The sequence below is a fragment of the Trypanosoma cruzi genome, genomic scaffold (assembly GCF_000209065.1).
Source record: "Trypanosoma cruzi strain CL Brener 1047053515877 genomic scaffold, whole genome shotgun sequence".
Taxonomy (NCBI): Eukaryota; Euglenozoa; class Kinetoplastea; order Trypanosomatida; family Trypanosomatidae; genus Trypanosoma; species Trypanosoma cruzi.
The window spans coordinates 64,678-75,699 of NW_001849340.1; the positions used below are offsets into that span (position 1 = coordinate 64,678).

The following is an 11,022-nucleotide window of genomic DNA, read 5'->3' on the forward strand; positions in this document are numbered from 1 at the left end:
CATGTGCAAGTTTCCAACAAAATACGCTTCCCCCACTCGCCTTTAGATGCCACCCGTACCGAAAAAAAAAAAAAAATAGAAAAGAAGCAACCAAGCACTCTAGCTAACAAAGCAAATAAGAAATCCAAAAAAAAAAAAAAAAAAAAAAGTAAAAAAGACAACAAACTAACAAACACAAACACACACAAAAAGAAAAAAAAAGATTTTTTTGAGACGTAATGCCCACCATATTGAAAATATTATTATATAGTCACACGAGCACTCACACTCCAAGAGAACAATTTTTCTTTTCATGAATTTTTATTAGACACCTAAAATCTACATTAAAAAAAAAAAAAAGAAAAGAAAACATCCTACCCCCTTTCGATTGCGCTGCCTTGTCCTTTTTCTCTCTTTTTTTTTTTTTTTTGCTTCTTCGCTTTTCCATTATATCCGGTTTCGGCTTTGTGTGTGTGTGTGTGTGTGTGTGTCTCAACCCGTCCGCCCATTTGACATGCCTATGACATGGAAACATGATACAAAATGTAGAGCAAATAAACCGGAACAGTAAAGAGAGCAATTAGAATGACAATGTACATGATGACAGCAACTATTCTCTCTCGCGGAGTCATCATAGGTAGTCCACACTCAACGGCCAACTTGGAAAGAAGGGAACCACAGTAGCTCTTGGGCGGTATATGACGACAGGGAACATCATTGTAGGTTTTAGATAGATCTGGAGCAGGATCCTTCCTTGCATTACCCCTTGCATTTAACACAGAATGCGATGAGCTCATCGCCAAACTTATTCACACGGAAACAGGTCCGACTGTTTTTGTTTTTGCTCGTTAAGGGTTTAAAAGGCTCAAAAAAAAAAAAAAAAGAAGAATAAGAATAGGAATAATCTTCTGAGCCGCTGGCTGGATCCTGAAATTATTTACAAAAACCAAACAAGATAGAGAAAAAGGGGAGTATCGAAGAGGCAGTTAATTGCCTCAGTGTTTTCCTCCGATAATATCTAAATACATATATATATTCTGTTGACCGCTCACGTGGCCTTTGCACTCAGTGAGTGTACAAAATATTATTTCTTACGACGTGGCAGACTTTGGGCTCCTCCAGCCACAAGACCCCGCCACGAGATGGGAATCAAAAAGAGGCTGAGTGAAAAAAATACAATTAAAAAATAAGGAATTATCCGGCAGCTATCGGCTCCCCAATCCCAAAAAGGCGTCATGTTCTTCCTCAAATTCACAAGACAAAAGAAAAAAAAAAAACGAATATATCCGTTTCATCACGATACATATATGTATTAAATGAGGTAGGCATCTTCCCCCGTGGATATTCTTTTCGCATTCTCTTCACAAGTTCCTAATAATAATAAAAATACACAATATACCTGTTCGTTGTTTCCTCCCTGTTGTTGTTGTTTTTGTTGTTCATCTTCTTTTGTGCCTTTAATTCATTTAATTTCCAAAAATAGAAATAAACCCTAGCATGCTCCAGAACATTCTTTTGAAGGGAAAAGGCGTGGAAGGAGTAATCCGGAGCGGAGGGTGTAGGCGTGCCAACCTTTGTGACGGCTCATGCGATGCTCCTTCCGTAAAATATACGGAACGAAAATCCCAACCCAAACCCATGCTAATACTCCAAACGATCGTATATCTTTTGACACAAAGGCAAATGAGCCGTAAATAAGCATTTCTCCTAAGTAATTGGGATGTCGAATGCGAGAAAAAAATCCATCTGTAATAAGACCCTTCTCTTTTTTCAATACAAAGTATTTCTGGCAATCACTACCCATCATCAAAGAAAGTCCTATTTGAAATACGATGATAGCCATACAGAGAGAGATGTTGGAATGCTCCGGGTGTTTCATAATTGCATTGTATGCAATATACCAATATGGGCCCAATACACTAAGGAAAATAGTAATGGCACTTCCAAGAGTGATTTTCTTCTGCCATTTTGCATCGGGAAATATAAGCTCCTTTAGCAACCAACAAAGACCGTATCCACCGTGAAGGGCAGTGTAAGTCGTTGCTGTTGCAGAATAGTTTCCGGATTTTTTCATCATCAAAAGACAAACTATCAATGAAGCTCCTTTTTGAAAGTTAATGACATGAGCCAATTTGATAAAATGTGGTCCCCCCAAGTAATCCTCGCTTATGTAGTCAATTAACGAAAACCATTTTCCAAGCAGATATGGGAACTCCTTCTTCTTATTCTCCGTGATTTCATGCGACATCTGTTGGTTATCCTCTTTTATTCTCGACAGTGTGCTTTTCTCTTTATTTCAATCACGTACCAAAAAAAAAGAAAAAAGAGAAAAAAGGGGATGTGATAAGTTGTTTCTTCAAACATACTTCAGAATTGAAAAATATTGAATTAATTAGAATTATTATACATGCAATAAACAAATAAAAAGAAAATTAATAATAATAAAGAATAAATGCATTCGGAATCGTCCAGCTTCAGCTCTCTCCAATATTTCGGGAAGAAAACAAAAATACACGTACCGATGTATATAGATATAACTTATTTGCCATCTGTGAAGTTACCAAGACCATTTGCTTCAATTTACTTACACCGCACTACCAAATTCACCCTCTATGTGTCGCAACAACACCGTCACCAACTGTTTTCTGTCTTCTGCCGCATTCAAATCATCGTGCAGGCCCTTTAGTCCATTACCACCTTCCATAAATGTATTCAAGGGAAAATCCTTGCCAAGTCGGTGATCAGTCACTCGATTCTGGGGATAGTTGTATGTACGCATCTTATCGGATCTTTCGCCACTACTCCATTGGTTTCTCCAGGCTTCGTGAAGGGAAGAGTTTTGATCCTTGACACGTTGTGCTAACAATTGTTGGGCAACTAGTTGTAAAGCAATTTCTTTGTTTCCAAGCGCAGACCGTGACTGATGACACTTCACGGAAATGCCAGAGGGTATATGTGTGAGACATACTGCGTTTGAACTACTCTGCATACCCTGGCCACCAGGACCAGAACCTCTCACAAACTCAATTTTGCAGTCATTCTCGTGAACATTCACAGACACAGGATCAAGTACGGGCATAAGTGTCACAACAGCCGTAGAAGTTTGCATCTTTCCATCTTGGTCGGTAAGAGGAACCCGCTGCACCTTATGAACGCCAATTTCATGGCGAAGATTGCGGTACACATTATCACCTATAGCCTTAAATTTTACCCCGGTACTGGCCAGTGCCGGCGCGCTCAACGCAGAGGCATCACCACCGCCACCACCACCACCAGCTGCTCCTCCTGCTCCATTCTCAGCCTCCTCAATACGCCAATTTCTTACGCCAGTAGAATATTCCCTGTACATCTCCGCCAGCTCTGCGGCAAATAAAGAAGCCTCTTCACCACCCGCTTTCCCGGTCACCTCCAATACCCACGCACGACTTGATGATCCTAGTGTATCACTAGATTCAAGACGACGTGCCATCACGCCATTCACACAATCATCCATATTCCGTACTTGGTTTAAGAGAGACTCCATATCTTCCTCCAAAATCGATAAAAGATCTCGATCTTCCCCAACTGAATCCTTTTCCAAAAGAATTTGATCTCTCAATTTTACATTCTCATTCAGTTTGACCAAATAACCAGAGATTTCTTCAGCAACATCAATTTCCTCTCGGTATTGAATATTCCACAAAACATGATCAAAGGGCTTTCCATCGACCTTATTTCTCAATGCACGTAATGCGTCTGTTTGACCCTGCTCTTGCAAAATTTCAATTTCCAAACGCCTTTGGTTTAGTCGAAGAAAATACTCTGTAACCAATGGGTGATGAATGGGATTTAAAAGAGCTCGAGTGCTTTCCTCGAGAAACCATTTCTTATACGGAATAGGATTTTCGTGTGTGAGCTTCTTGACCCCACCTTGTGTTCCACCTGCACCAAACAAAAAGAATAATGCCCTCCGCATTATATTCTCTAGTAGGGGAAGGGTGAGAAAAGCAAAAAAAAAAAAAAAAAAAAAAAAAACAGTCTAGATGGATCAAGATTATTAGAAGCAAATTAATGAATACAGAATAATACAAAATTTAAAGAACTTGGATAGCCTTCAACTACATCATGGGTTCAGCAATAAGTTTTCCGCTTTTATTTCTCTTCTTGTTCCTTTCCCTTCCGTCAATTATCGCGTTTAAGGTGTGCACTTCCCCCTTTTCTTTTTTTTTTGCATTTTCCAAAATTTCCCATTCTTGTCATTCTCACATTTCTTTAAATGGATGTACATTTCAAACATGTATATATATATATATATATATTATACATTAAAAAGAAAAACACATCTTGGTGATATATATATATTTAGGGATAACCTTGTTTACATGTCTCTAAATGATAACAATCTTGGAGTTCACAAGGTGTTATCCTGATCTGTGAACTCCTGAAACTGCTTGTACGTGATGTCACCGTTTTCATCTGCGCGATCGTCAAACAAAATAGAAACCAACATATCTTCATCATCCTTTGACATATTGAAATGCATGATTTTATTGAGTGATTGACGAAAAACATCGCGATTCATTTTTGATGTGGTACTATAGCCTCCCAAAAGACGAAACTGCTCTTGTGTAGTTCCCCTCCTCTGTATTAACTTTTGTCGCAATTCAACTGCCAACTTTTGCCTCCGTTTGGTTCTTTCGGCATTTGATGCAACCAATTTAAGCGATTCATCTTTAGACATATTGACGCTTTTCACAGAGCGTACCGTAAGTGAAGCCTCATCCATGTCTCCCGAAAAAGTGACATTCACTACCTTAAGAAACTGGTCAAATGAGATAACGCCAGTACTATCTGGAGCGATATTTTTCACAAGCAAAACGGCCTCCTCATCGGTTATTGTGCAGCTACAAGAGCGTAAAAATTCACGAACCTGGCGGTAACCGAGCACACCATTAGGGGCAAGCGTGCAATAAGCTTCATGAACACGAAGAAACTTCAATTGTATCTGCTGTTTAAATAAAAGTAGTAAATCCCTCACTCGAGTTTCTGTAGCAGAGCTCTCCTTATCCTCCAAAATACGTTCGGTTTCATCAGTCATCGCAATGAGTTTAAAGGGTCGCTCCAAGACAATAACTTCCTTGCCCACTTCAAAATCTTCAGGGGAATAAGGAACACTCGAGCCGTCAGGCATCCTTTTTTCATGTACCCCTTTAGCGAGAAACCGCCCAGCAATGAACCCCGAGTTTCGCTCGGGTTTTTCAAAAATCTCAATTTCATCACTTGCACGATGAAACGAAACCACAAATTTTCTCTTTTCATCCCCTGGAACCAGTGGTTTGGACAGTACAGCCAGAAAACGTAAGACGCGTCCCTCCTCTTTTTCTATTTTGGCAAAATCAGGTCTTTTGGGTTTTGCTGTCAATGTAATCCAGTTAGCGCGTTTTTCACGCTCACTACCAAACCCATTCGGTGGAGGAGGATAAAATTTGACAGGTGCTTTCAAATCAACTTGAACAAATGGATCAATATCAACTTTGGGAGCAAGTTCAATACCAATTTTGTTTTTCATATATTCCCGTGTAAAAGAATCGGCGTCATAAATGTAATACGGTCTGCCATGAATGATGTAAGTTTCACCAATTTGCATATCATCGGCCACAAGAAAGTCACGCTTCATTACTACACCGAATGTGTGTTCTTGAAAGCGAGTCTTTTGAAGATCAACACCAGGACGGGGAACTCTTTGGCGACCCAGAATTGTTGTACCACCATCGCGTCCAGAATTTTCAGGCCTTCTCTCTACAATTTCAAATGTATCATTTTCCAGATAAATACGAATAGCACAAAAACGCAAATCCCCTTTAAGATTTTCACGGTCATCCCACAATGCAAAAAAGGTCAAGTGCTCATTTATGTTATGTTTCAAAAATTTCTGTGCCGCAAGGATATCCTCAGTTGCATGTTTTGTGTAAATACCAGTTAGCTGTTGTTCAATGGCTCGCTTCCTATCCATATCATCAGACGTGGCCAAGCGATGAGTACTCTTAGAACGCTGAGCCTCCATTTCGGTTCCAAATTTATCTAGTTCACCTGGCCAAGGTAACGAGTCTGGAACCTCTTCACCGCGTATTTTTTTGTAATACATTCGACTTCGCATATCCATATCCAAAATATAATATTTTCTTTTAAAAATTTCAATTGAACCCCCAATCTTAAAATCATCAAGTGTGATAAGTTCATTGATTTCATCCATCCTTTTCGGTACTTGTCGACGCGACAATATCTTTGACTGCAGAATGCCACTATTGTCTTGTTTCGCTTCTATTATTGAAATACTGTTATCCTGTAAATGATAACGAATACAAACCTTTCTCACTATGGCTGTTTCAGTCGAAGATTCGGGAATGTTTTCAATAAAGTAAGCCAGAAAACGAACCACATAATCTTTTGCACCGTTTGGTACATCAAAGTTTGCAATGGTCCATCCATTAAATACATCCTCATCATCACTTTCCTCATCTACTGCAGTTTGTGTCCTCTTTTTCCCATCTCGGGTAAGACCACCTCCGTTGTAAATATACTCAGTATGAGGAGCGTAATCCACTTTTGGGGGCAGTAGAAGATTATGACTTTTTCGAAGAGTATTAAAGCAAATTGGATCATCATGAAAATTGGCACCTATGCACAAAGGGAGATTGTTTTCCAGTGTAAAATTCTCATAGCGGCGAGTAGGTTGAGTGCGCACCACACTGTTTTTCATGCCTTCAAGTTGCTTGGAAGTAAACAGAACAAAAAAAAAAAAAGAAATTGAAAAAACAAGGAAAATAACCATAAAAAGGCGGGGTTTTATCGATCATTTTTAATTATTATTATTATTATTTTTTATTATTATTATTTTTTTTTTTTTTTTTCGTGTTTGCTTCTTGCAAAATTTCGTCATGTTGAAGATTGTGATAAGTGATAATTACAAAGCAATAAAAAAAGGACAATAGAAAGTAAAAGAAAACTGTCTAAAACCCCCCTCTATAAATAACAATAATAATAATAATAATAATAATAATAATAATAATAATAATAATAATAATAAAACAGGTTTTCTGATGTATTTTTTTGGGGAGGGAGGGGGAATGATGCATGCGATCTAAGAGAAAAGGTAATTATATAATTATATAATTATATATATATATAATGTGAAAGGAAGTGCATCTCTAATATTTCATTCTAAGAAACAAAAACCGCTGAAAGTGAAGGCATCTCTAATGAAGCCACACTGGCAAATTTTTGCGAAACATACTTTCGACGAATGGCTTGTAATTTTGAAGAAGAAGAAGATAAGGTTTTTGTAAAACTCAAAAGCTTTTCTGATAGAGAAAAAATTTCATCCAATGTTATTCCTCGACTAACATGAATCATTTCTCGATCCCATAGTTTTTCTTGTGAAATATTTGAGCGATCCAAAGAACGATTCCATGCCACAAGTAAACGACCAAGTAAAACCGAAGCAGCCGCAATACGAGAAGGCAAATATTGTAGCATCTCATAGTTGTGAGAAGCAGACTCCAAAAAGAAAAAAGTTGCATCACGTACCATTGCTTCAGTATCTCCAGAATCCAGAAAGTGACAAGCTAAAGGATAAGTCGTGGGGACAGTAAATCGAAATCGCAATGTAAGTGCAATATCCCTTTCCATCTGAAAAACCTCCTCTGCAGAATAAGTATTTGCACAAATAAATACGCAATCTTTTATTCCAGGTGGCCATATCTCTTCGTGTTTTGCAGAGAGGAGAACGGCAGAAATGCCAACCAACTGAAGTTTTGCCCGACTTACTTTTTTGGCGCACAAATATCGATCTACAATGTCGATAGCCAGATAAAAAGACTCAGGATGAAGTTTAAATTTTATAGCCACATCAACAAGCCAATCCACAAGAATCATCCTCATTCTTTCAGTTACCTCAGGTTGATTCACCATATAACTCGGGTCACGATAATGACTCCTTTCCGCAACTAGAAGGTAATCACCAATTTCCGCGCTGTATTCAGGCACATATGCCGGACCCATAGTTAATTCATTGTGGCGGCAATGCTGGTTTCCGTCAACTCCCTTTGGAACAGCACTAACAATTCCATTTTTCCCAACGGGTGGCTGAGAAACCAAAGCAGGTAAAGGCTTTCGTGTTACAATAAGACGGTTAGTCTGATCAGCAAAAACAAAAGTCTCTGCCATTTTCATTACCAATCCTACAATGCTGTAACAGAAAAAAAAAAAAAAAAAAAGCAAGAAAGAAAGAAAAAAAGATAGAATCAAAATCAACAACGTAAATAAACCATAGAAAAAAATAAGTAAAAAAATACTCAACATATAAATCAAAAAAAAATTAAAATTAAAAAAAAAGAATAAAGGGTTTAAACAACAAGAACAAAAAATTTACAAAAAAAAAATCGCGAAAAGCAGACGGCTCTGTTGCCATAAACACTAATTAAATCATGCAGAAAGTAAATCAAACAAAAAAAAAAAAATTTCAAACCCTCGCTCAATCTTCAGACGAACTAATAATAATAATAAGAATAGGAATAATCTTCTGAGCCGCTGGCTGGATCCTGAAATTATTTACAAAAACCAAACAAGATAGAGAAAAAGGGGAGTATCGAAGAGGCAGTTAATTGCCTCTGTGTTTTCCTCCGATAATATCTAAATACATATATATATTCTGTTGACCGCTCACGTGGCCTTTGCACTCAGTGAGTGTACAAAATATTATTTCTTACGACGTGGCAGACTTTGGGCTCCTCCAGCCACAAGACCCCGCCACGAGATGGGAATCAAAAAGAGGCTGAGTGAAAAAAATACAATTAAAAAATAAGGAATTATCCGGCAGCTATCGGCTCCCCAATCCCAAAAAGGCGTCATGTTCTTCCTCAAATTCACAAGACAGAAGAAAAAAAAAACGAATATATCCGTTTCATCGCGATACATATATGTATTAAATAAGGTGGGCATCTTCCCCCGTGGATATTCTTTTCGCCTTCTCCCAAAAACACATGGAAAATGAAGCTCCGCAGGCCCTTTTCCGGATTTTGCCATGAAGCCTCCGGACGCCTCGCTTCCCCACATGTGGCGCGGAAACTGCGTCAGTAATTTTTCTTTTTTGCTGCGGCGCCCGCGCGCTCGGAGAGCCCACCCACCGCCCGCCCCGGCGCGGTGAAGAAGCGACTGGCGGCGCGCGGTGGCGGAAAAAAAAAAAAATAGTGGGAAGGGTACGGCACCCCGGGTTCCAGCGCCATCACTGATCGCCGTACTAACGAGGCCTGTGGCCGCTTAACTTCACAAATCGGACGGGATGTGGTGCACTCGGCCAAGTATGGTCGTACCCGGCGACGCGCCACGCGATGCGCAGCCGCCCGCCCGCCGGCGACAGGCAAGCCACGGAAGAGCCGCGGGAGATGATGAAAATAGAAAAAAAAACGGTAGGAAAAAAGGCAAGAACAAATTTAAAAATGAAGCTCCGCAGGCCCTTTTCCGGATTTTGCCATGAAGCCTCCGGACGCCTCGCTTCCCCACATGTGGCGCGGAAACTGCGTCAGTAATTTTTCTTTTTTGCTGCGGCGCCCGCACGCTCGGAGAGCCCACCCACCGCCCGCCCCGGCGCGGTGAAGAAGCGACTGGCGGCGCGCGGTGGCGGAAAAAAAAAAAAATAGTGGGAAGGGTACGGCACCCCGGGTTCCAGCGCCATCACTGATCGCCGTACTAACGAGGCCTGTGGCCGCTTAACTTCACAAATCGGACGGGATGTGGTGCACTCGGCCAAGTATGGTCGTACCCGGCGACGCGCCACGCGATGCGCAGCCGCCCGCCCGCCGGCGACAGGCAAGCCACGGAAGAGCCGCGGGAGATGATGAAAATAGAAAAAAAAACGGTAGGAAAAAAGGCAAGAACAAATTTAAAAATGAAGCTCCGCAGGCCCTTTTCCGGATTTTGCCATGAAGCCTCCGGACGCCTCGCTTCCCCACATGTGGCGCGGAAACTGCGTCAGTAATTTTTCTTTTTTGCTGCGGCGCCCGCGCGCTCGGAGAGCCCACCCACCGCCCGCCCCGGCCCGGTGAAGAAGCGACAGGCGGCATCGCGAAAGCAAAAACAATTATAATGATTTTTCTACCTGATGATGCCGGCCACCTCAACCTAGTGCCAGGGTCTTGCGGTCTTCGCGAGAAGGAAAATAAGCATCTAGCGCCCTTCCTCGGAGTGCGTGGATGTGGTGCACTCGGCCAAGTATGGTCGTACCCGGCGACGCGCCACGCGATGCGCAGCCGCCCGCCCGCCGGCGACAGGCAAGCCACGGAAGAGCCGCGGGAGATGATGAAAATAGAAAAAAAAACGGTAGGAAAAAAGGCAAGAACAAATTTAAAAATGAAGCTCCGCAGGCCCTTTTCCGGATTTTGCCATGAAGCCTCCGGACGCCTCGCTTCCCCACATGTGGCGCGGAAACTGCGTCAGTAATTTTTCTTTTTTGCTGCGGCGCCCGCGCGCTCGGAGAGCCCACCCACCGCCCGCCCCGGCGCGGTGAAGAAGCGACTGGCGGCGCGCGGTGGCGGAAAAAAAAAAAAATAGTGGGAAGGGTACGGCACCCCGGGTTCCAGCGCCATCACTGATCGCCGTACTAACGAGGCCTGTGGCCGCTTAACTTCACAAATCGGACGGGATGTGGTGCACTCGGCCAAGTATGGTCGTACCCGGCGACGCGCCACGCGATGCGCAGCCGCCCGCCCGCCGGCGACAGGCAAGCCACGGAAGAGCCGCGGGAGATGATGAAAATAGAAAAAAAAACGGTAGGAAAAAAGGCAAGAACAAATTTAAAAATGAAGCTCCGCAGGCCCTTTTCCGGATTTTGCCATGAAGCCTCCGGACGCCTCGCTTCCCCACATGTGGCGCGGAAACTGCGTCAGTAATTTTTCTTTTTTGCTGCGGCGCCCGCGCGCTCGGAGAGCCCACCCACCGCCCGCCCCGGCCCGGTGAAGAAGCGACAGGCGGCATCGCGAAAGCAAAAACAATTATAATGATTTTTCT

General features: G+C 42.0%; 4 protein-coding genes and 3 non-coding genes across 7 annotated transcripts, besides 17 other annotated features; 3 read left to right on the top strand and 4 right to left on the bottom strand.

Moving 5' to 3' along the window:
• Window positions 1–9,047: part of a sequence feature (heterozygous, Esmeraldo-like haplotype) that runs on past the window's edge.
• Window positions 127–156: a microsatellite.
• Window positions 446–470: a microsatellite.
• Window positions 879–1,341: a mobile genetic element.
• On the bottom strand, window positions 1,472–2,227 carry Tc00.1047053509455.114 (hypothetical protein, conserved; the record flags this gene model as incomplete). Its single annotated transcript, XM_809036.1, has 1 exon — window positions 1,472–2,227. One exon carries the CDS (start codon window positions 2,225–2,227, stop codon window positions 1,472–1,474), a length of 756 nt encoding a protein of 251 aa, XP_814129.1.
• Window positions 2,398–2,433: a sequence feature (AT_rich).
• Window positions 2,564–3,934, bottom strand: Tc00.1047053509455.120 (peptide chain release factor 1, putative; the record flags this gene model as incomplete). The annotated part of the gene is made up of 1 exon (XM_809032.1): window positions 2,564–3,934. One exon carries the CDS (start codon window positions 3,932–3,934, stop codon window positions 2,564–2,566), a length of 1,371 nt encoding a protein of 456 aa, XP_814125.1.
• Window positions 3,229–3,254: a microsatellite.
• Window positions 3,968–3,993: a microsatellite.
• Window positions 4,254–4,284: a microsatellite.
• Tc00.1047053509455.130 (hypothetical protein, conserved) lies at window positions 4,370–6,790 on the bottom strand (the record flags this gene model as incomplete). The annotated part of the gene is made up of 1 exon (XM_809033.1): window positions 4,370–6,790. One exon carries the CDS (start codon window positions 6,788–6,790, stop codon window positions 4,370–4,372), a length of 2,421 nt encoding a protein of 806 aa, XP_814126.1.
• Window positions 6,126–6,153: a sequence feature (AT_rich).
• Window positions 6,821–6,854: a microsatellite.
• Window positions 6,987–7,045: a microsatellite.
• Window positions 7,113–7,148: a sequence feature (AT_rich).
• On the bottom strand, window positions 7,180–8,319 carry Tc00.1047053509455.140 (cyclin, putative; the record flags this gene model as incomplete). The annotated part of the gene is made up of 1 exon (XM_809034.1): window positions 7,180–8,319. The coding sequence occupies one exon, from the start codon at window positions 8,317–8,319 to the stop codon at window positions 7,180–7,182; it is 1,140 nt and encodes a 379-aa protein (XP_814127.1).
• Window positions 8,214–8,261: a microsatellite.
• Window positions 8,264–8,398: a sequence feature (A-rich).
• Window positions 8,531–8,983: a mobile genetic element.
• Window positions 9,048–9,839: a sequence feature (areas merged during assembly that could not be assigned to a particular haplotype. This can correspond to areas where the two haplotypes were merged or to regions with more than two copies in the genome that were merged during assembly.).
• Window positions 9,222–9,331, top strand: Tc00.1047053509455.150. Its single transcript, XR_008255612.1, has one exon. It is a non-coding gene; the product is annotated as a 5S ribosomal RNA (M5) (ribosomal RNA).
• Window positions 9,671–9,780, top strand: Tc00.1047053509455.160. Its single transcript, XR_008255613.1, has one exon. It is a non-coding gene; the product is annotated as a 5S ribosomal RNA (M5) (ribosomal RNA).
• Window positions 9,840–11,022: part of a sequence feature (heterozygous, non-Esmeraldo-like haplotype) that runs on past the window's edge.
• Tc00.1047053509455.170 lies at window positions 10,581–10,690 on the top strand. Its single transcript, XR_008255614.1, has one exon. It is a non-coding gene; the product is annotated as a 5S ribosomal RNA (M5) (ribosomal RNA).